General features: G+C 37.2%; 1 protein-coding gene across 1 annotated transcript in view; it reads left to right on the top strand.

The window, feature by feature from the left end:
• Nucleotides 1–4,302: 4,302 nt before the first annotated feature.
• The window catches only part of SPTLC1 (serine palmitoyltransferase long chain base subunit 1), a 32,492-nt gene continuing 12,398 nt past the window's right edge, over nucleotides 4,303–24,396 (top strand). The window contains exons 1-9 of the mRNA XM_032213388.1: nucleotides 4,303–4,412; nucleotides 6,363–6,470; nucleotides 7,894–7,988; nucleotides 14,137–14,230; nucleotides 16,653–16,725; nucleotides 19,205–19,337; nucleotides 21,415–21,544; nucleotides 22,162–22,251; nucleotides 24,163–24,270. Of these exons, the coding sequence (XP_032069279.1) occupies nucleotides 4,350–4,412; nucleotides 6,363–6,470; nucleotides 7,894–7,988; nucleotides 14,137–14,230; nucleotides 16,653–16,725; nucleotides 19,205–19,337; nucleotides 21,415–21,544; nucleotides 22,162–22,251; nucleotides 24,163–24,270 (894 nt within the window). The 5' untranslated portion in view covers nucleotides 4,303–4,349. The remainder of the gene's footprint in view (nucleotides 4,413–6,362; nucleotides 6,471–7,893; nucleotides 7,989–14,136; nucleotides 14,231–16,652; nucleotides 16,726–19,204; nucleotides 19,338–21,414; nucleotides 21,545–22,161; nucleotides 22,252–24,162; nucleotides 24,271–24,396) is intronic.

Genomic DNA, 24,396 nt, shown 5'->3' with positions numbered 1-24,396 from the left:
TCACTAATTAAATTACAGGGTTTATTGTACTCTCTTATTAGCTCTCTGGAAGAGTTGCTCTGGTTGAGTCATAGTATGCTCTACATTCTAATGCCTCTGGTGATGATGATGGTCACACAACCAGCTTTAAAACAGTTTGAAACGACTCATAGTGGAAACAATGCAGATGTGCTCCTAACTGATCATCAGACGGGATGTTCAGATTCTAAATATATGATGGCCTAAATTCAACAACTAATTATCAGAATACCTTTACATTCATGTCTCACAAAATAGAAGTTAAACCTCTTAATATACATGAGGGTGGGGGCAACTAATGCTACCATTGGTGTTTGAAAACAGAAACATCTCCTCTAGGGAGACCTTAAATTGTACCAAAAGGTAGTCCCTATTTAACAACCATTCACACTTACAATAAATAAGTAAGTTTGCGACCAGTCCTTGCATTTATAACTTTCACATATCTTTAAAGTAAAGAAAGCAGAAGTGAGATCATAAGAACAGCCAAGGTTTCACTTAGCAATCGCCTTGCTTAACAACCAAGTTGCAGATCCCAATTGTGATCGCTAAACAAGGACACCTGTACAGGAATCAGAATGAGAACAAACATGGTTGGGTCATATCATGTGTAAATTGTATGTGCCCAGTATACCTGTTTTGGGGAAGAATACCATCTATCAGGCACATAACTGGTTTAGACTTTTTCTTTCAGTAGATTCTCCCTCCCCCTTTTTGGCTTTGTGATTCAGTTTTGCAAAATGAACTACAAACTATAAAAAGTAATTAAATAGAAACACAAATAGTTTGTAAGAATAAAATCAACAAAAGCAAGGTGGAAAGGTATCTACATAGAACCCAGCCTTGAAAAGCAAGAATATTTAGGGCAGAATATGGTCCCACTAGACAGAATAACAACTCTTGACACAATGCCTTTTCTGTTTATACTCATTTTAGCCAAATTGTTTGGGAAGGCAAGCTGAACAACAACGAATGATATCACAGGCCAATAAGCACTCCTAAAACTGTGCAATCCTGAACGCTCATGACAGATAATAAGTTGGATTGCTGGAGGGAAGGTGATATGTGTCATATCTTCCCAGATAAACTGCAGCTTGAGAATAGCAATAATATACACAGTGTCTCTATAAGTGAGTTGCTGCATTGATGAATGGGAATAGGATCTCCTTACTGGGAGAAATTCCCCACTCATGTTATTTATGCCAATCCATTTTATACCAATCCTCTTCACTGTCACTCTTCAGATAGAAATCAGTTTTGCTGCAGGGACATCGGAACATTATGCTATGCAATTCAGGCACAACTGATTTTGTTTCCACAAAGTAGTCCAAAGCAGAATCAGTTTTCTTCTGCTCTGGCACTGTTCCTTTTAAACAGATGAATGTGAACATTCTGAAGGTGTTCTTTATTAATGATAACCAGATTTATTTAAAGTATTGCTTATAAAACCAGGCAAGGAAGGGTGAGGCTGTGCTGAAGCTACAAACTGCAGTCCTGTTTCACTACTTGTTTTGCCCTTGGCCACTAACTGAAATGCATCATTATTTCAGCTCCTTCTCCCACACACATCTGGTGTTATTATGAATGGCTGAAATGAGAGTATCTCATAAATTGCTGAATGTTTTATGCATAAGGTTTAGACTTATATTTTATATTTATGGTGTATTTATTATTATTCGTTAAATTTATTTGCCATCTATCTCACTGTGGGATTACTCTAGATCGCTTGCAACCAAAATGAAAAAATGGCATGTAAAATGTAACAGTGGTAAAGTAATGGATCAATAGACTAAACAATGAAAAAAAACCCCAATGATACAACAATATGAGATAAAAATGGTGGGTGGATAGGGAAGCAGGGAGTGAGGGGAAGATGGGGTTTGCTATCAATCTCCACCTCCATTGGGTCCCCAGGCCAACCAGCAGAGTCAAATCTTCAGACTCTTATGGAAGGATATGAGGAAAGAGGCAAATCCCCCCTTGGAGGATAAGATGTTCCAAAGGGCAGGTGCTACAGCAGATAATAGTATCTATGGGATCCCCATAGAATTTTTTGACCAACGAGATTTGCAGTGGGTCCTCTCTGCTGGCATGAGTGAGTCAAGCCTGTCCTAGTGGGACAACCTATGTCATTAAGAGCTTTACAGGTCTTAATCAACATCTTGAACTGCACCCAGTTCAGAAGCAGACTGGTAGCTAGTGCAGTTCGTGGAGCAGAGGTATAATATGGGCTATTCTATGGGCCCCATATAGCACTCGCCATTGGACTTTGAACTGTAGGAAGTTATCACCCAGCCCTCTCCCAGAAAAATGAAATATCCTAGGAAATATTGAAAAGGCAGAATATTTCTTTTGATGTGAAAAGAAAGAAACATGTTTTAAAAGACAGAATAGTTGCCTGTAGATTCCTGCCCAACCCCCTTTGTCAATGGGCCATTAAGAAGGCCAAGCTAGTCCCTTTACATAATAAAGACTTCTCCACTTCAGCTACAGGGGGATGGGATTAAGGAACTTTACCCAACTCACCACATGGCATCTGAGAACTCAACCAAACCTGGATTTAAAGCACAGCCTAGAGAGTTGCCCCTGCGTGGCTCCATGGGAATTTGACAACCAATCAGAATACATATCTTTCACAGGAACAGGAAACAGACATGTGGGACTGAACAGGTTATAAAAAACCTAGCAAGCCCCTCCCTCAGCCCTTGTCTTCTTCTCCACCAACATTGAAGCATGTGATCATCTTTTCTGTTCAGGACTCAAGCCATGTGGTCCTGTCCACCAATAAACCATCTTTCCAAGCAGCCTCCATGTCTCCAGTGTCTTTTCCCCCACTTGGAACTGAACCCAGAAGGATATTTCTTTCATCAGAACCAACTGAAGCGTCCAAATTTTAGCTCTGATCTAACATGGAAATAGTGCACATGTGAACCAAGTGACAAAATACTGATGAAGCCACATTATGTTTTCATTTTAAAATGGAAAAAAACCCCTAATCATTGTTGTTTAGTTAAACGGTTGCAACATGCATTTGCAAAATTATTAATCAAAGTTGATGCTGAAAGCGAGGATGTCATTTTAACTACCAGGTATCTAAGTTGGTCTTGTTTTTATTAATGAAAATAATACAAGCCTAAGGATGCCCACTGCCAAGTTTTAAGATGCTTACTAAGTCTGTACAGGATTATGGGCAGAATCACCACTTTAAAACAGTACTTTCCTATTTATTAAAAGAAAAGGAAAAATCTCCAGTCATACTAAGTTGTTTCGAGAAAACTTGAGAAACATTTCAACTTCTACTCTATGCAGGACATCATTGTCTTTATTTGAGGCTGAGATACTTTCAAATGGTTTAATACTTCAGAGACACCTGCCTGAACATTGCTAGGTTACACACAAAGATATTTAATTAAACGTGTATGTCAGCTCCCAGGAACTCTGGGCTGTTGACTTAAGTGTTGTCAGGGGAGGAAAATCTGGAAAATCCCATTAGAGCAGAGTACAGGTAGTTCTCAATTTACATTTGAACCCACAATTTCTATTGTTAAGTGAGACATTTGTTAAGTGAGTTTTGCCCCATTTTATGACCTTGCTTGCCACAGCTGTTAAGTGAATCATTGCAGTTGATAAGTTAGTAAACCCGTTGTTAAGTGAATCTCGTTTCCCTGTCGACGTTGCTTGTCAGAAAGTTCCAAAAAATGATCACACGGCAATGGTCGTAAGTATGAACCAGTGGCCAAGCAGCTGAATTTTGATCACGGTGGATGCTAACAAAGGTTGTGTGTGAAAAAACAGTCATAAGTCACTTTTTTCCAGTGCAGTTGTAACTTTGAACGGGCACTATATGAGCTGTTGTGAATCGAGGATTACTTGTAGGAAACCATCAGAGCTACGGGGGGGAGGGAACAAGCCTCGTCGCTCCGTTTTTCGGTACAACGAAAAGAAAAATCGCTTCTCCTTTGTCAGAAAAAAAGAACATTTATGCTTCATCCAAGGAAACCTTATTATCCGCCCTGTTCCATGCATGTAAAGTCTTACATCCGCCCTGTTCCATGCATGTAAAGTCTTACATGCATGGAACAGAGTAGATAATAAGGTTTCCTTGGATGCAGCATGCCTAGACCATCACGTTCCACGCTCGACTGCACGCGCTCTAGGAGAACCGCCTCCTCCTTCCGTTCTCGCTTAAAAAAAAAAAAACTGGCAAGACCTGCTCCAACCGTCTCTGACTGCTCTCGCGCGCCCTACGTCACGGCTCCGCCTCCCTTCCCTCCTCCTGTTCACGCTTGGCGACGTTACCTCCGCTTCCTACCCGGAAGGAACGGAGGGCGATGGCGGCGGAGCCTATGGGGCAACAGTGGGTGCTGGTGGAGATGGTCCAGGCCTTCTATGAGGTGAGCGGCTAAGATGGCTGCCCAGAGGGGTTTGGGAATGTCACCTCCGTCTCCCCCCCCCAACTGAGGGCCATGGCAGAAAAAGGCTCGGGACTTACGGGAAGGGAAGATGGTCCCGTCCTTGTTAAGGACAGATGGAGTGGGGGGGGGGGGGAAGGGACTTGGGCTGGGAGGCGAAGGCATGATGGTGTTGGTTTATGTATGGTTCAGGGAAATGTATTGTGGGGATTCGCTACACTATACGTGATCCCAACAAATGAAGCGAACCGGAGGATTTATTTACCCACTTATTACATTTGCTTTTAGGGTGTGTCCGTTTCTGGGATTAGATTTTGACAAACGCCTAGAAGTTTTTATCTTCTGTTTTTCCAATATCCCTCTCCCTCCCCCATTTCTTTATGTTTTGATTTTGAAGGAAGCCCATGGTTTGCTCAAGTGTAAAGCTACTTTTCAGATATCAGCCTCTTCCAAATGCATCTTGATATCTTGGCTTTAGATCAGGCAAGATGCTATTGCTCAAGAATTATTACTATCTTCCTACATCCATTCTTGAAATGCCACAATATCTGTAAGATGTATGGGCATTGTTTTGAAAATTCTTGTTCAGTTTTGCACAAAATGAAAATATATCTTATTTTTATGGATGTGTTACTAAATATATCTTAGTATAAACATTCAAAAATAATTAGTTTGTAATGATAAGGATGCTTCTTAGAAAATATCCTCCCTCTCTGTTCTACTTTAAAGAGGTACTTAAATGCTTCCATTTTATTTATTTATTTTGTTAGACTGATTTAATTCGCTGAATTTTGTTTGTGGGTTTATATTAGTTGTGACTGATTCATGTTCTAATGTTGAAAGTTCATTTAAAAATAAAATTTAGAAGTTTATACCAGAAAAAACCAATATTCATAACATGCAAATGGCAAGGACACAAACGTGGCTTAAATTGCTAATTGTATAATTCTACAGGCTAGATAATGCTATAATAGCCAAATACAACCAAAGAAACATGTGTTATCTACTCAACCAGGGAAGCGTTCTAGATGACTTTAGACCCATTCACACTTGCTTTCATCTACCTCATGAGAGTGTTATTTTGGAGGAAAGTTAAAGAAAACTGTTACGTATCCTTCCTTTGGTTCTTGTATTCATGCATGCATACAAATACACCCACACACATATACACAAGCATGTAGGTAGGTAGGTAGAACCAAGAATTTAAATCAGGTTGGTTGTTAGGTTGGGATGTCTTTTATTTCCAGAAACATGACCATATGATTTGTAGCTATGGGCTATGAACTTAATGCTCCACCAATACATAGATTGTTGGCTGAGAAACCTTCTGATCTATGCTTTAGGAATGGAGATGTCCATTTAATTCTGAATTCATTTAATGCTGGTCAGCATAGTCCTGTATGAATTACTTAAGTACATTTTGAAATGTATACATTTCTCCCTTGTGATTTTGGAGGGCATTACATGAGAGGACAGAGATCATAAAACACTGTACTCACAGCGGGCATTCATTCACAAACACAAAATTGTTTTCTAACCAGGTATTGGATACTGACGTCTTGGTAGAGGCCTGAAATAAAATCCATCAGAATCATGGAGTTCTAAAACTATGATTCAAATTTAAAATCATATTAGTTTTATCAGCCTCAGATTAGAGTTCCAGCTGTAGTCAGTTTAGTTTGCAGCTTCAAAGTTATAGAAGTTTTTGCATCACAATGAGGCATGCATAAAAATAGATGTAGTCCTTTTTCAGTATCCCTAATGAATTTTTCTCAGTCATATTCTGTTTCAAAATTCATTCTTGCAATCATATAAGTTGTGTTTCAAATAGAGCTTCAGCATTGCAGAAATTGCCTGTTTGTTACGTATGCTTTTTGAAATAACTTAGGTTGTTCATTAATAATTTCTCCCTTTTTGTTGTTTAATTTCTAGGCTCCAGCGTACCATCTTATTTTAGAAGGTATTCTGATCCTATGGATAATAAGACTACTTTTCTCTAAAACATACAAACTTCAGGAGCGATCTGATCTTACACCTAAGGTCTGGATTTCTAAAATTCTCTCTTTTCACCCACTTACCCATCCGTACAGATACACAAACGTATATATAGTGGCTATAGAAAGTCTACATACCTCTGTTAAAATGCCAAGTTTTTTAAATATAAAAAATACTTTCCACCTTTAATATAACATATAAGCTGAACAATTTAATTGAAAAACAAACTAAAATATGAGTAATGCCAAAAATAATGACATTTATTGTAGTTGCCCTGGGGTTATGAACAGGGATGCATGTCTATCATTGACTAGTCAGTACCAAGCATCTCAGCATCTAAAAAGGAGGATTATCTCCTTTTTATAGTATAATTATTTATTTTATAGTTGGATTTTAATGTTACAATTTTATGTGCTGTTTCATATGTTCATCAAAGACTGTTGTAGAAGAAATTTTTTGTTGTCAGTTGCGAAGTCGTGTCCAACCCATTGCGACCCCATGGACAATGCTATCCATCGGGTTTCATGGCAAAGATACTGGAGTGGGTTGCTAATTCCTTCTCCAGTGGATCATGTTTTGTCAGAGCCCTATGCTATGACCGGTCCGTCTTGGGTGGCCCTGCACGGCATAGCTCATAGTTTCATTGATCTACGCAAGCCCTTTCGCCATGACAAGGCAGTAATCCATGAAGAGATAAGAAGAAGAAATTTAATTCAGTTCAAAAGCATACTGACTAGTTAACTTACTAATATGTTCTAAAATTGTGTAAAAGTTGTGCAAAAAGTTTTTATAATAGATACAACAACCAAGCAGTATTTCTAATATTCTTAGAAAAACTATGAATTATCCAAAGGAGAATTTAAGGGAATGGCATAAAACTATATTTAGTAGATTTAAAATGAACATGATTTCAATTTCAGCTTAATCTATTTTAGTTCTTACAAATTTTGTGTGTGTGTGTGAACTGCTTAGACCCAACTTTTTATCCTTTTCATAATAACTTGGGGTTAAATTGTTGAAATAGGACAAGAGTAACCCAAGTTCAAGTCTACTCTCAGCTATAGATGCTCAGGGAGTGACCTTGGACTACAGTAATGTAAGAGAAGAAAAGGCAAAGCATGAGGACAGTGTCAAGAGAGGAATCAGTTTGGAGTTGTTACATTCCCACAAGTAATTTAAGTGCAGGCTACCTTGAATTCCATTAACACTATCTACCGTCAGTTTGGTGATGTCAGTTGAGTACATTCTTGTATATAGGCATGAACAATAAATCAGCTTAACTAGAATTTAACATATGATCCTGATTCTTCTCACCTGACAAGTAGTCACTTCCTAGGATTCTTGTTATAAAGAAAAATTGAAGGGTGGGTCTGCTATATATGCCAGCTTGATCTTTAAGAGGAAAGAAAAGATATAGCTATCTATTAAATAATACATTGCTCAGTACTGCTGTTTCTATTTGTAATAGGAAAAGGAAGAATTGATTGAAGAATGGCAGCCAGAACCTCTTGTTACTCCAGTACCAAAAGATCATCCAGCACTGAACTACAATATTGTTAAAGGGTAAATTTGGATTATCATAACTTCATATTATACTTACAGCCCAGGTTTTTTTTTAACATGTTTACATGAAATATAACTGCATTGGAAAGTATATATTTCCAGCAGATATGTTTAGGATTGTGAGCTTGATCATTTTGTAGAATAATTATGGATTGTTGGATTGGATTTGGATTTATTACATTTATATGCCGCCCTTTTCCCCGAAGGGGACTCACAATTCAGTCAGGGAAGGGGATACAGACGGGGGATTGTTATCTTGCAAATTCAGAGAACTGGGTTCAGCACAAATTTAAATTGTAAAGTTAGACTTGAGTTGTGAAAGTTACCAAGTAGGTATAGTAAATTACTTCATTTTTATCACTCTGCTTAACAGATAAAATAAGCATGCCTGATGGTTCTTCAAAATCCTGGGAAAATGAAAAAAAATCTGGTTTCTTTGGAGTTGAACAGATTGTCACAGAAGTTGAGCTAAATTGTTATAGGTAGGCTGTGGTTTGGTTAAACTAAAACCAAACACTTTTTAGTTGTTCCAAATGTTGTCTAAAAAGTTTGGTGGGATCTCACAGGGCAAGCAAGACCATCCTGGTATGCTCTCCCAATCTTTCTTTCTAGTATGTCCCTTTAAGGGAGATCAAGTGGACCAATTGGATACCAATCGTCTGAAACACTTCTACCTAGAATTCATATATTTTGGACCTGTTTTCTGTTTTGATCACCTGGAATCAGCTGTTCTGGACACTGAATGCATAGAACAATTTACATGTTCCTGTTATTAATTTACTCAAACATTATTAGAACTAGTAATTCCAGGTTTACTTAATTTATTAAATTTTTCAGTAATAACAGGCATTATCCACTTAAAGGGTATTATATCTCAGGATAAGACAGGTAATCTTAGATACTCCTGAATGGTATTTTCTATTCCATAATACCTCCCTGTTAATTGAGTGGTAGAGCCTGTGCTTTGACTGCAGGACATCTGAGACTCAAAATCTGCACATAACGCTGAAAAACTTACCTACAGTCCTGGCAAGATGCTATCAGTCATTGTAGACTATATTGGGCAAGTATGACTTTGGTAGCTTTCTGGGTTTTTTTCTAATAAACATAGAAAAGGGAAAATCTATTTACACTAATGTTTAAAAGGACAGTTTCTATAATAAAGGGGAATTTTAATTGCTGCTCCTTTCTTAAACTAATTAATTCTCTACCACAGGCATCAAATATTTAATTTGTCCTCTTTTTTCTTTCAAATTTATATATGCCGTTAAATAGAATCTAATTTCTGAAAAAATGCTTAGATGCTATGCTTCCTAACTCAGAACTTAATCCAATTGAATTAATGGAGTTCATCATAACTATGCATAGGAAAGATTATTCCTTTAAACATTAAATTTTGAGGATGCTTGTTTACTGTGCCTTAAGTTTAAAAAAATCACAGGAATTTCAGTACACCTCTAAGCTCTCTTTCTACTCTAAGTAACATTCATCTCTTCACATTCTTTATATAAGGATGCCATATTATATTTGTATTTCCTTATGTTACTCTGTTGTCGGTTTAAGTCAGGAAAATTTCTGAGCAATGTTTTTGAGAATGCCATTTTATATAGTAAATGATATGCATGGAATACATCAACATGATGAATACAATATTAATACAATTAATTACTACCTACTGAGGCTTGACTTTCGGAGACCACACCCCCACTGTAGGGAGGAGGAACCGACCAGGTGGTTCCGCCCCAGGCGACTTATGGACCCTCTGAGGTTCCAGACGGAGCTTGGGGTTATTCCTGATACCCTCGCCCGCAGTCCGGCGGAGACTCTGGTTGCTGCTTGGAACTCGGCAGCGATGGAGTTCTTAACCGGATTGCGCCTCTACGGCCGCTCCGAGGCAGTGGATCCAGGAGGGCTCCTTGGTTTACTGAGGAACTCCGGGAGAGGAAGCGCCGGAAGAGACGCCTAGAGCACCAATGGAGATCCAATAAATCCAAATCGAACCGAGCACTTTTAACATCTTGCATCAGAGAATACATCCGGGCAATCAGGACGTCAAAAAGAACTTACATTGCCACTCTGATTGCTTCCGCTGAGTCGTGCCCAGCCGCCCTGTTCAGGATAACCCGTTCCCTCCTAAATAGGAGGGATACGGCTGATCCTTTGCAGGGCAGGGCTGAGGATTACGTCCAGTTTCTCGCGGATAAAGTTGCTCGGTTTCGGACGGACTTGGACTCCAATTTTGCAGAACCAGCCGAGGCACTAAGGGATAATCTGGTAGACCATCGCTGGATTGAGTTTCAGGCTGTTACCCCTGAGGACGTGGACAAGGCCATGAGAGCTGTAAGTGCCTCCACATGTGTACTGGACCCGTGCCCCTCCTGGCTGGTTGTTAACAGCAGGGAGGTGACACGGGGCTGGATCCAGGCGGTCGTTACCGCCTCCCTTCGGGAGGGGGTCTTTCCCCCCGCTCTTAAGGCGGCGGTGGTGAGACCCCTCCTGAAGAAACCATCTTTGGATCCAGCCGTTCTAAACAACTATTGTCCAGTCTCCAACCTCCCCTTTGTGGGGAAGGTTGTTGAGAAGGTGGTGGCCTTTCAGCTCCAGCGGTCCTTGGAGGAAGCTAGTGATCTTGATCCATTCCAGTCTGGCTTCAGGCCTGGCTACAGCACAGAAACCGCTTTGGTCGCATTGACCGATGATCTCTGGAGAGCCAGGGATGGAGGCCACGCCTCCATCCTGGTACTCCTTGACCTCTCAGCGGCTTTCGATATCATCGACCATGGTATCCTTCTGCGACGACTGCGGGAGGTGGGGGTGGGAGGCACTGTTTTACAGTGGTTCTCCTCTTACCTCTCGGACAGGTCGCAGTCGGTGTTAGTCGGAGGGCAGAGATAGACCCCTAGGCCCCTAACATATGGGGTGCCGCAGGGTTCGGTCCTGTCTCCCCTACTTTTTAATATCTACATGAAACCGCTGGGCGAGATCATTCGGCGGCACGGGATAAAATATCACCAGTATGCGGATGATACACAGTTGTATCTGTCCGCCCCGTGCTAACTCAATGAAGCGGTGGACGTGATGAGCCAGGGCCTTGAGGCTGTTAGAGACTGGATGAGGGTTAACAAGCTTGTGCTCAATCCAGATAAGACCGAGTGGCTGCTGTGCTTCCCTCCCACTAATTTGCCAAGTGTTCCATCTCTCAGGCTGGGGGGTCAAATACTACGCCCCTCAGACAGGGTCCGCAACTTGGGAGTCCTCCTGGACCCACAGCTGACTTTTGAACACCCTTTGTCAGCTGTGACCAGGGGGGCATTTGCCCAGGTTCGCCTGGTGCACCAGTTGCGCCCCTACCTGAACCGGGAGGCTCTCACAACAGTCACTCGTGCCCTTGTGACCTCTAGGCTGGAGTACTGCAATGTGCTCTACATGGGGCTGCCCTTGAAGAGTATTCGGCGACTTCAGCTAGTCCAGAATGCGGCCGCGCGAGTGATCGTGGGTACACCTCGTTTCACCCACACAACACCTATCCTCCGCGAGCTGCACTGGCTACCTGTCGATCTCCGGGTGCGCTTCAAGGTGCTACTTGTCACCTGCAAAGCCCTTCATGGTATTGGATCTGGGTACTTGAGAGACCGCCTACTGCCAATCACCTCCACTCGACCAATTAGATCCCATAGATTAGGCCTCCTCCGAGTTTCATCAGCCGGTCAGTGTCGACTGGCAACCACGCAGAGGAGAGCCTTCTCGGTGGCAGCTCCGACCCTATGGAACGAACTCCCCGTGGAGATTCGTACCCTCACCACCCTCCAGACCTTCCGCATAGCCCTTAAAACCTGGCTGTCCCGACAGGCCTGGGGCTAAAGACCTCAACCCCACCCGAATTGTATGAATGTTGTGCTTTTAACGATGTATTGTCTTATGTGTTTAATCTGGTTTGTCCTCCCTTCCCTCTGAACTGTGAGCCACCCTGAGTCCCCCCAGGGAAAAGGGCGGCATACAAATAAAGTACCTATACCTATACCTAATATTAATTATGACATGTTTTCTTTCTGAGTACAGTATGTGGCTAGATTTACTCTAGCAGAATAAGTGCCTTTTAATGCAGGATTGCATCATATCTTAACAAAGAAAAATACTACATTCTTTAAAACTGTATAAATAATCTCAAACAATAAATGGCAGCATGACAAAATTGTATTTGTACTTATATGGGGTACCATAATAAATTGCTGTGCTGAATTGGTGCTAATTTTTAGACATAGTCTTTTTCAGTTATAGAGAATAAAATTCATGGACATATTTTATGACACAGGAATTCAAGCAGTGCGATCTTCCAAACCTCTTTAATGAGATTGGTGAACCTGAACTTTCATGAATGATTTAATAGCGAAATAGACCAAACTTAAATTTAGTATATTTTTGTTATGTTTCAAAATAAAAGATAACTGATAAACATCAAAAAACACTAAAACATTAAGTGAAATGAAATTATCTTTAAACTTAATGTAAAAATAATAGAAACCAAACAAGAAAATAATAAAATCTTTAACATGTGTTGGAAATGCAGCTTCTAGAACTTCTAAAATGCTACTTGGGAATATTAAGATCTTAATCTGGAAAGAAATATGTAAATGAAAAATAGTCAACCATTGTAAATAATGAAACATGCTGGTTTAGAGAAAGTGCACATATTAATAGCAGTTGATAGGTGGCTTGAAATTTGACTATTGTGCATCTGATCTTCCTTTCATTTGGAAGAACTTTGGTGTGCTGTTATTTGGAGCTATTGTACCAAAAACGACTTATATTTAAAGGAAAAGGTCAGAATGAGTGTTGAGCTAGTAGAATTGTGGTTTATGTTTTAAGAGAAGTTACTGTACTATTATATGTTTTTAATATTAAGGAAGTTGGGTTATGATTTATGTTGCACAATTCTTTGATATGCTAATGTTCATCAGTTGAATGTGGAGATGGGTAACATAAAATTCTATCTATAGCCAGAACTTCCAAACAGTTGTCATATGCTTTTTGATGTGATTGAAGGGGACAAATATTAAATGTCCATGGATACTTTTACTTTACATTAGTTAAGATAGAGGTATATCACATTTTATTCTTCTCTTGATCATTCATTTCTTCCCTTCTGGCTTTGCTTTTTTTTACAATATTCAAGGTAATATATAACTCTCATCTTAAAATTTGTGTGTAGCCTTAGTCTAATGGAAGACATTCAGGTTCTTATGGAACTCTGAAGGTTCCACAAAATCCAGATGGGGGAAAAATGCATTTAAATATGCTACAGACATGCTCACGCTGGATGGATTCAGCGTACTACTATGTGAATAATGAAAATAGATCTTGCAATGTCAGCAAAACCATTGCCTTGTCAACTTTCTTCTCAGCACAAATTTGCCCAATTTCAGTGATTCTTGTGATTGTAAAAACTGACAGGCATTGATGAATTTTTTTCCTTGGGATTTAAGCCATAATGTGTGGTAATATGTATTGAATGGCACTTTGATAAATTAATGTAGAATATTCTTAAGACTGTTTCTTGTCAGTCTCTTGCTAGATGACTGCTTTAGAATGAGTTTTATCTCTAGTTTATTTGACTGACTCTATTTAATCCCTTATCTTGAATTGATTCTTCAGAGATTTAATTAAAATTTACTTATCCCTTAATCCTTGAATTAAGCAGTGAAACAAATTTTCAAACACACTGAATGTTCTTAAGTGGCAGGGTAACTTTTCCTTAGGATGTAATGTTGATATATATTTTCTGATAGCATTATTGTTGCTCAACTAAAATGCTTCTCTTTCAAAAAAATGAAATATGTTCCCAAAATTCTGAAAAGTATTCCAAGAAAAGTAGTATAAAGCATCACTATCAGCAATGAAGAGGTTCCTTTGGAATTCAACAACAGATTAAGTGATTCATTAGAACAAAGATGTTCGTATTAATAGCACAAAGGGCAAGTATTCTTAACTAAGATATAAATCTCTACATCAAACAGTATCCCCACATTTAGATACAGTACCAGATTGGACAATACTACTGTTGTTTTTTGTATTCAACAATATTTTGAGCATTTAAATTGGTTCTAGTCGTCCAAATTTGTTCACTTTGCGTTTTTTTTCATACTTTAAGGCCTCCAGCTCACAATATTATCGTGAATGACAAGGAATGCATAAACTTTGCATCATTTAATTTTCTTGGGCTTTTGGATAATGAAAGACTTAAAGTAAGTACATCCATAGATCTCACTGGGTAGCCTTTGTGTTAATAGAACTATTTGAATAATGCATGGGTGCTTATAATCTTTTAGAATGTAATTGTGACTAGTATTTCTTCCTTGTATAAAATCTGTGTTGATTTCTCTTAGTATTACATTCATTTAAAAGAGAGCCTATAGAGTGCATATGCCCAGAAAAAAAACCAAGGATAATTTGTAGTAATAGGAAGTATTGTGCTGGACTAAAGAGAAGTTAGAGTACACATCTCTATTTAGATTAAGATAAATCAAGTCTCATTTTCAAAATAGTCCAGCTGCCTTATGGCAGTGACTGTGTCCATAGCATGCATGCCTGTATACATATGTGATCATCATGTTAGTCCTTGTTGGACAAGCAATATTATATGAAGTAGAGAAAAGGAATTAGATGTAATAAACAAAAAAACTTAAATATAGAAGAAAAAAGAAAATAAAAGAAAAAAATGTAACTCAATCTAAATTATGTCAACATTATGCACTGTACCTCTTTGTATGTTTTGTTTTTTCAAACCTGTCTTGCTTCTGCCATATCTGTATTAATACATATAATAATGAATGCAAATATATTTTTTTAATTTTTTTAAAAAAATGCAGATAGAAAATACAGTGATAGAAAAAGTAAAGGAACCAAAATGATGCTCTTTAAGGCATCAGGCAAAAGATTTATTTTTTACACACATAAATTATAAGTTGTATGTTATATAATACAATAGCAGAGTTGGAAGGGACCTTGGAGGTCTTCTAGTCCAACCCCCTGCCTAGGCAGGAAACCCTATACCGTTTCAGACAAATGCTATCCAACATCTTAAAGATTCCCAGTGTTGGGGCATTCACAACTTCTGGAGGCAAGTTGTTCCACTGATTGTTTTAACTGTCAGGAAATTTCTCCTCAATTCTAAGTTGCTTCTCTCCTTGATTAGTTTCCACCCATTGCTTCTTGTTCTACCCTCAGGTTCCTTGGAGAATAGTTTGACTCCCTCTTCTTTGTGGCAATCCCTGAGATATTGGAACACTGCTATCATGTCTCCCCTAGTCCTTTTTTCTATTAAACTAGACATACCCAGTTCCTGCAACCGTTCTTCATATGTTTTAGTCTCCAGTCCCCTAATCATCTTTGTTGCTCTTCTCTGCACTCTTTCTAGAGTCTCCACATCTTTTCTACATCGTGGTGATCAAACCTGAATGCAGTATTCCAAGTGTGGCCTTACCAAGGCATTATAAAGTGGTATTAACACTTCACGTGATCTTGATTCTATCCCTCTATTTATGCAGCCTAGAACTGTGTTGGCTTTTTTTGGCAGCTGCTGCACACTGCTGGCTCATATTTAAATGGTTGTCCACTAGGACTCCAAGATCCCTTTCACAGTTACTTCTGTTGAGCAAGGTACCACCTATACTGTACCTGTGCATTTCGTTTTTGTTGCCTAAATGTAGAACCTTACTCTTTTCACCATTGAATTTCATTTTATTAGATAGTGCGCAATGTTCAATTTTCTCAAGATCCTTTTGTATCTTTAGGCTATTTTCTGGAGTGTTGGCTATTCCTGCCAGCTTGGTGTCATCTGCAAATTTGATGGATTCCCCATTTATTTCTTTATCTAAATCATTGATGAAGATGTTTAAGAGTACTGTGCCTAAAACAGAGCCTTGGGATACTCCACTGCATACTTTCTTCCATGAAGATGCAGTTCCATTGAGGACAGTTGGTTAGCCAGTTACTAAACCATCTGGTGGTAATGCTGTCTAACCCACATTCTTCTACTTTATCTAGTAGTAGATTATGGTCTACCTTATCAAATGCCTTACTGAAGTCCAAGTAAATTATGATATATGTATCATATGTAATAAATTACACCTTCTATACCTGCAACCTTTATTTTAGTGTTCTCAAACATTTATGATTTCCTTGTCATCAGCATTTTAATTCTACTGTTCAGTATTAGAATGCCTTCACATTTTTTAAAAAATACATCTACCAGCAATTTCACTTCAATTTTATACCAAATTATTTTATTTTGTTTAATTTGTAGTGCTACTCACTTTTCTCTTTGTCAGCACCTCCTCCTTTTTTATGGAATAAATTTTATTTCCCCATCAAAGAACGTTACCTCTTCACCATCATCTTTTTCTTAAGATTGTCAAAATTCAATCCACACATGTTATGTGAGATGATAGGATGTCAGAATGAAAAGAATACTATCTCTGGTCCCATATACTATCTTGTATGAGCCCCAGGAGATTACTGTACTCTCTGGGGAATGCAGAGTGAAGTTATGTATAATAATAGTGGTGATATGAAAGAAACAATGTAATTACAATATCAGTGTAGTAATGATTTTATTCTACAATAAGATTACATATAATATGATTTTCTTCTTATACCTCCTTAAAGAATGCAGCCCAGGCATCTCTGGCAAAATATGGTGTTGGCACATGTGGCCCGAGAGGATTTTATGGCACTTTTGGTAAGTATTGCATCTTTTTCAATATAGATTTGAATGTAATAAGAATTACTTTGATTTTAATTTTACAATACCGAATTGAAAGCCTGGTGTTAAATTGTTCATACAGTTTAAAGAGATGCTTCTGAAGTTCTTTACAATAATCTTGGTTTTTAACCAAGCGGAATAATTTAGTGTATTTTTAAACTTGGGCAGTTTGCTGCTTTTTCTAAAGTCAGGATCCTTTATGAGCAAGTTAATAAGCATTGGTCCTTATTCAGATTCTTAAGTCAGGCAGCATAGAAGTTTAATAAATAATTATTAGTCTCTATTCTTAACTTCCCTCCATTCAGAAAATTGTCTGTTTATTCCTATTCCTATTTATTATTATGGTTGGTCACACAATCAGCCTGAAGTTTAGATTGGATTTACCTATCAAGTCCTTCACAAGGACGTGGGATGATGATGGTAATGATGATGATGATTTTATCCTGCTTTTTATATATTTTGACCACCTGAAGGTGATGAGTATGCCTAATATTCCTGCCTCCTATTTTGTCCTTAACAACCACCATGTAATCCTTTGTGATTTATTGGACTGAGAGAAAGTGACTGGCCCAAAGACATCCAGTTGGCTTCATGCCTAAGGGAGTCCTAGACCTGACAGTCTCCTGGTTTCAAGGCTGGGACCTTAACCACAACACTAAACTCTTTTTTAAAATTCCTAATTGTTATTTTCTTTAACCAGTTATCAATCCATAAAAGGGCATGCACTCTTCTCCTATGATTTCTAAGTTTATTCAAGAGCAGTTGATAGGTGGAAAGAGAGGCTTTATCGAGGCTTTTAAAAAAGATTAATGATTCATACATATTCCACCATCAGTTGACATGTAATTCTCTGCATACTGTTTAGCCAAACAAAATGCTGGATGGCATGCTGAGCTTTAATTATGCCCTCCTTATGATCTTGATGAAGATTTATTGCTTTTTGTTTAATTTCCATAGCTGTGGAAGTGTTATATAGCAAGATTTAAATGTGTTAAGGATTGAAATCTCTAATATTGCTGTGTTGTGTTCAGAGAGACCACAAGAGGGCAGTATACTGACTGGCTTTAGGATTTTTTTTTACACAATAATGCAAATACTTTAAAATAATATATATTTGTGATGATCATGGTATTTTAATTTAGGCCTGAAACCTAAGATTTTTGTAATTCAAATCCTAATATGAAAATCCCAATCTATGCTTAATCATAAAATCCACTGTACATCTTTTTAAAGATAATACTATGGACCTAAGCATTCACATTATCTTCATGGACTGATTCTCTGGATGTATAAATCTTGTGAATGCTTTTATTCATGATTCTGGCACTACATATGAATTGATCATTTATTGATGGTTTAAAAACTGCCACAATAAGTATTCATAACTCTGGAATCCGAAATGTCTTTAACCAAAAAAAGGTCTTAGCTTTATTGTAAATAGATTAGTGACTGTGGGGAAAAAATCCTCTTCCTGTTAGGAAACATTGAGAAAGTACGTGAAAATAAAACTGGTTCCTTACAGAAACCAGTGATACATATTTATCTCAAATACTGGATATTGTTCTGGTTGACACATGAAACTTGGTTGTTCTTATATATTTATTTGTAGTCCTGGAATTTATGTTTACTTTATTAGTGGTGGAGTTTAAGGGACAAAAGCAGAACAGTGAATGAGTTTAGCCTTGTTAAGCATTTTGTTAACTGTAACTCATAGTATGTGAATGGTCTGGATAATTCTGCTATTGCATGAGGGATGTTTAAAGGTGGCCTTCATACATATAGCTGCATATATAGATGACTTCAACAAAGCCTGGACCTTGCATTAGTAATAATATGCCTATAGACTTCCTCTAAATATAGAAAAGTTTGCATAAAACATTTGTGTAGTAGAGACAGCACTGGACAGAATATTCACATGGTGAATGCTCTAGTAGTTATTGTAAAAGTTTATCAGGACTTTGATGTGAAGTTGAAGAATTGGATCAATGAATATATGTTCCTCTACTTTCTGTAGAAAATAAATAATAATAGTGTCGTCTATAGAGATTCTCAGTCATCTAGGTCATGGTTGTCCCAAATGTGCTTTTCAAAAGGCAACTGGATTTTTTTTCTTTTTCTTTCTTGAAAACGTTTCATTTCTCATTCAAGAAGCTTCTTCAGTTTTGAACGGCATCTTTGGGGTAATAATCAGAGATGGGTTGCTCCTGGTTTGGCTGAACCGGTAGTGTTGGCGGCTCCGCCCACTTGCCCGTATGCTTCTACGCATGCACGCACGAGCAAACCGATAGTAAATCGGTTAGGAACTCACCACTGATAATAATACTGTCTCATTTCCAATATAAAGAACTTTGAATTGTGAATGGGTTTTTCATTGTGTCAGTAATCTTTAATACAGTATTTGTGAGATTTTAAAGCCAAAATTCTGCTCATAAATGTGTGAACACTTCCTAAACAGATGTGCATTTGGAACTGGAGGAGAAACTTGCCAGATTTATGAAGACTGAGGAAGCTATCCTATATTCCTATGGATTTGCTACAATTGCCAGTGCTATTCCTGCCTATTCAAAACGGGGAGACATTTTGTTTGTGTATGTACACATTCTTGATATTAAAAAAAACCCAAATAATCTGCAAAGAATTCTAATTGTTAAAGATTAAATGTTTAAACATCAATTTTATGATCAAGTAAGATTACTGAATGTATTAATTAGCATATGGTTATTTAATAAGCTTTTCCATAAGAAAAAAGGTTTTAGTGAAATTGTGGATAATTTTTCAAAGCTCATTTAAATTATTTAAGTTTTATTTAAGAACTCATTTGATCTTGTTAGTTTCAAAGCAGTGCCTTGATATTTTCAGATGCTTGTTAAACTACAATTTTAATCATTTATGAAATACTTTTAAAATGACTACTTCTTAGAATAGATTGCTGTTTCAAAATCAACTCTTAAAAATTACTAACAGCTGTTCAAATGCTTTGTCAGTATTCCCATAGGATATAGTCAAGGAAAAAGTGCAGTTGACAGGAGTGATTAAAATAAATTAATATCAGACAAGAATTTCATCTAGGAAAATTTTGTTGAATTGCTTATGTTTGTCCTGAGCCTGTAACTATAATCTTATGCATACTCTCAAAAGTAAATACAACTAAGTTAAATCAAATTTGTTCTCAAGATGGTGTGTAGGATTGCAGCATATATATGTGTGTGTATGTATATATATATGTATGTATATGTATATATATGTATGTATATGTGTGTATATGTGTGTGTGTGTGTGTGTGTGTATGCACAAATGCACAAACTTTGCTGGGCCTAAGGGTAACACTTTGAATGTTGAAGGGAACCTCATTCCAAAAGTACTGAAGCTAGTCAAATCATCATTTTCCCCCCTTCAAACCCCATCAAACGCAATAGATGTAGGAGGCTTACAATAAAACATATGGTAATATCTATATAATTAAAACCCAATATAATCAATCAATTAAAATTAATAGTAACATTCATTAAAATTAGAATTAAATTGCAAAGAAAAAAAAATAGACCCAAAGGCACAGGGAAATATTTATAAGGTAAGGAGAAAAGGTAAATTTGATTTATTTCACTGTAACGAGGTGGCACAGTGGTTTGGGTGCAGTACTGCAGGCCACTTTAGCTGACTGTGATCTGCAGTTCAGCGGTTCAAATCTCACCGGCTCAAGGTCGACTCAGCCTTCCATCCTTCCGAGGTGGGTGAAATGAGGACCTGGACTGTGGGGGCAAGTTGCTGACACAATTTGCTAAAAAAAATTAGTAAACCGCTTAGAGAGGGCTGAAAGCCCTATGAAGCGGTATATAAGTCTAATAAATAAATAATAAATAAACAAACAAACAAACAAACAAACTAGAATTCATTATAGTCCAAAAGATTACTTCTAATAGATTTAATTTGTCTTTGTTAAAATTTCAGTTCTATAGTCATATTTGGGGAAAGTTTGAGGGACTACCCTTAGCGGCTTTGCAGGCAGAACCCTAACCTTTGGTGCAGTTCATTGCATTGAATGATTGTAATTGCTAAGAATTTCCCAGTAACAATAATTCATCCTTACTCATAGTCAACAAGGTAGGAGACTAAGCATAATCTTTAAAGTATACATTTAATTTACTGTTTCTGAGGTTCCACCTTCACCTCAGGCAGAAGAATGTTCCACAGATGAAAAGGCCTGCTGCGCAAGGCCCGCCAAATGTAGCTCCCTAAATGGCATAACCCATAGCATGCCCTCTCATGATATGAGGTATAATATCATTTATCACATCATAAGCTTGGAAAAATATGGCTTTTAATAGAAGGAATTTTAAAACTATTTCTTTAACAATTCTTGAAACCATAAGCTCTAGGTTTTCCTTTTTTTAACCAACTAGACCACATTCTGATTTGCCTCTCTAACATGCCAACATGGGCAAAAGTTGTCCTTTAAGAACTTTGCCTACATGGCATGCAAAAATATAACAATACTTTATAATTTTTTAATGTCTGAACATAGTTCATTTAAAAGTAAGAATGCAAGAAAATAGAAAATAGTTAAATAACACATCAATATCTTAGCATGCATTGTGAGGAAACATCAATCTTTTAAGAGTTAGCCTAACAGTGAGTGAACTGAAAGAATTTATTGTGTATTTACAGTGATGAAGCAGCTTGCTTTGCTGTTCAGAAAGGGTTACAAGCATCCAGAAGTAACATTAAGTTTTTTAAGCATAATGATATGGCTGATCTTGAGTATCTACTACAAGAACAAGAGATTGAAGATCAAAAGGTATTGGGTTTTAGAAAAAAATAGTGTGTAACAAACATTTTTAACTAGATAGCATATTTGAATTTCATTTTTCATTATTTATTTTCCAACGGTAACCATGCTGAATGGTAACATTTGAAATAGATTTAGATGGTGTATTTAATTTGGTCATTGCTTTGCTTGGGAAAGGCAGTGGCATAACAAACAGGAGAAAAATCTGCCAGTAGAATTGGATGCAGTTTTCCTTTTATATGTGAATGCATAAGCTCAGCCAAAGTGGCACTGATAATGCAGTGTAAAAATGCTCAGTAAATCGTTTTGCTTCTGAGAAAAATAGTAGATAGCAATTCTTTGTGCCATGCTCCTCTTCTGGGTAAAATGTTTATTGAAGTAAAACTCCATCAACATTTATTTTGCAAGGTCAAGAAAAAAACAGTAACCATTTTAATGTTAAAATAGTGTTTTACTGTACATATAGAGCATTTTCTCAGTTACAAATATTCTTATTGCACTTCTGATAAAGTTAAGTTGATTTTCAACATTCTATCTGCTTTTGATAACATTTGAAAAGTAAGCTAAAAAGTTGTTTTTCATAAAAAATTATATATATTCATATTAAATTGTTTGTTTTTCTGCAGAACCCTCGCAAAGCCCGTGTAACACGAAAATTTATCGTAGTAGAGGGGTTGTTTATTAATACTGGGGATATTTGTCCTCTGCCAGAATTGGTAAGTAATTCTTTCTTTTAATATCTAACTAACTTTTACATTCTGCAAATCTAAAAAATGGAAAATAATGGTAAATTGCTTACTAAAAATGCAACCAATCTTCTATTAATAGATGTTAAGTGTAGTCTTCCCTTTCCCAGCTTTGATGCTGCTGCCAATAAGATGGTGGCTGATACAGAGGGCTGAAGAAGAGATTTGGTAATGGCAAGTCAGAAGATAATATTTCTTGTCCTGGTTCTGCTGTATTTCATTCTCCTCTCCTTTTGGAAAACATTATTTAATGTTCAGATGTTTGCCATGATTTAAAGGCTTGGATTATGGGTCTGTGACAATTTGCCACAGCCAACTCGCCAGGGGCAAGAGTTACACTAATATCAAAGAAATGGTGAAATAGAATAATTAAATAACATGCAAAAGGAGGCACAAAATGAAATGTGAATAGCAAAAATTAATTTATTTATTTATTATAAATAATTGAATTGTTAAATTGTCCTATGTTGAGTTGTCCAGCAGCCATTGGGTTGTTGCAAATTGTCCCACAGTGTGTTGGCCATGGCAAGGTGGCCACAGCGAGTTGGCTCTGGTAAATTGTCCCATTCTGTGGTTTATGAGGGTCAGCCCCTGGACTTTCTACTCTTGTAGGCAATGTAGTAAACCTATTCTACAACATATGCTAAGTGTTCCACTGAAGAGAAGTCAAAGAATTCAGCATCAAATCATTCAGCATTAGAAAATCTCAGTTTCTTAAAATTTAGTACCTATTTATGATTTTGAAAAATCAAGTTAAAAATCATAACTACTGTGACACTTGAAAAGATGATTTCACTAAGGGTTGTACAGTAATGGGGGAATGTGTCAGTAGCCTCTGTAGCCTAGTACAATTTCCACCATCTTGAAGCAGCAGCAAATTCCACTAATTAAGAAAACACTTCCACAATTGTCAAGTTTATGTAACATAAATAAATTCAGTTTCTTGGCAAAGGAATATTTCTTCATAGAATATAAACATTGAAAGGTTTGCATTCCTGGGGTCATTTTATGTTGAGGATGTTGAGTATAAATGGTGCTTTTAAAAACATTTCCTATGGTTAGCTACTCAAGATTCTACTTTTTTTCCGTTACATGACATGTGAGTGAGAAAATGTGTTAAACTGTATCTGCATTTTGAAGGATGCTCTCAAACCAAGGTAACTGGTAAAATAGAAAAATTAAAAGTATAAATATCATAAAAGGCAATTTGTCTTACATACTAAGCAAGTAGCCTTGATGTTATTTTACAAACAAAAAAATGGTTCTAGAAGATATTCAGTCTGTTCATTGCCACATAATCAGAGGAAATCTACATCTAGCAACTAAAATGCATGAAGGTTGAGTGTTCTCAATCATTCAGATCATGATTGTCCCAAAGGTGCTTTTTTCAAAAGGCAACTTGACTTTCTTGGTTTTTTCCTTTTGAAATCATTTCACTTCTCAAACAAGAAACTTCTTTACTTCTAACTGGATGGGAAGCAAAACCAAGGCAGTCCAATTGCCTTTTTAAAAAAGCACCTTTGGGACATGGTGAGTGTTGAGCTGAAGATAGTCAACAGTAGAGTATTTTGAGGAGCCCTGGTGGCGCAATAGTGAAAATGCAGTATTGCAGACAAACTATGGCCGGCCTCCAGTTCGATCCTGACGGGACTCAAGGTTGACTCAGCCTTCCATCTTCTGAGGTTGGTAAAATGAGGACCCAGAAGGGACAATATGCAAACCATGTTTCCACATTGTAAACCACCTATAGAGTGCTGTAAAGTGCTATCGGCGGTATATAAGCCTAAATACTACTCTATTGCTATTTTGATAAATTGTTCCTTCCTGAGCATTCATTAATCATGCATTGCTTTGTGTCATTTGTTAATCCATAATCTGCAGGTAAAGTTAAAATATAAATACAAAGTGAGATTGTTTTTGGAAGAAAGTTTCTCCTTTGGAGTACTGGGGGAACATGGACGAGGAGTTACAGAACATTTTGGAATAAGTGTAAGTCTATATCATATGTAAATGATAGTAGAACTTAATGCTAGCAACCAGAAAGTAAAGTTTTGATCTCGTATCTTTTTTATGGTAATGTTGTCAAAGAAAAAAAAAGAACAGTATAACATGTAA

This window comes from Thamnophis elegans, chromosome 3 (assembly GCF_009769535.1).
Source record: "Thamnophis elegans isolate rThaEle1 chromosome 3, rThaEle1.pri, whole genome shotgun sequence".
Lineage (NCBI taxonomy): Eukaryota > Metazoa > Chordata > Lepidosauria > Squamata > Colubridae > Thamnophis > Thamnophis elegans.
Note: the sequence above shows the minus strand (reverse complement) of the source record. Positions and strands in the feature narration are given on the sequence as shown.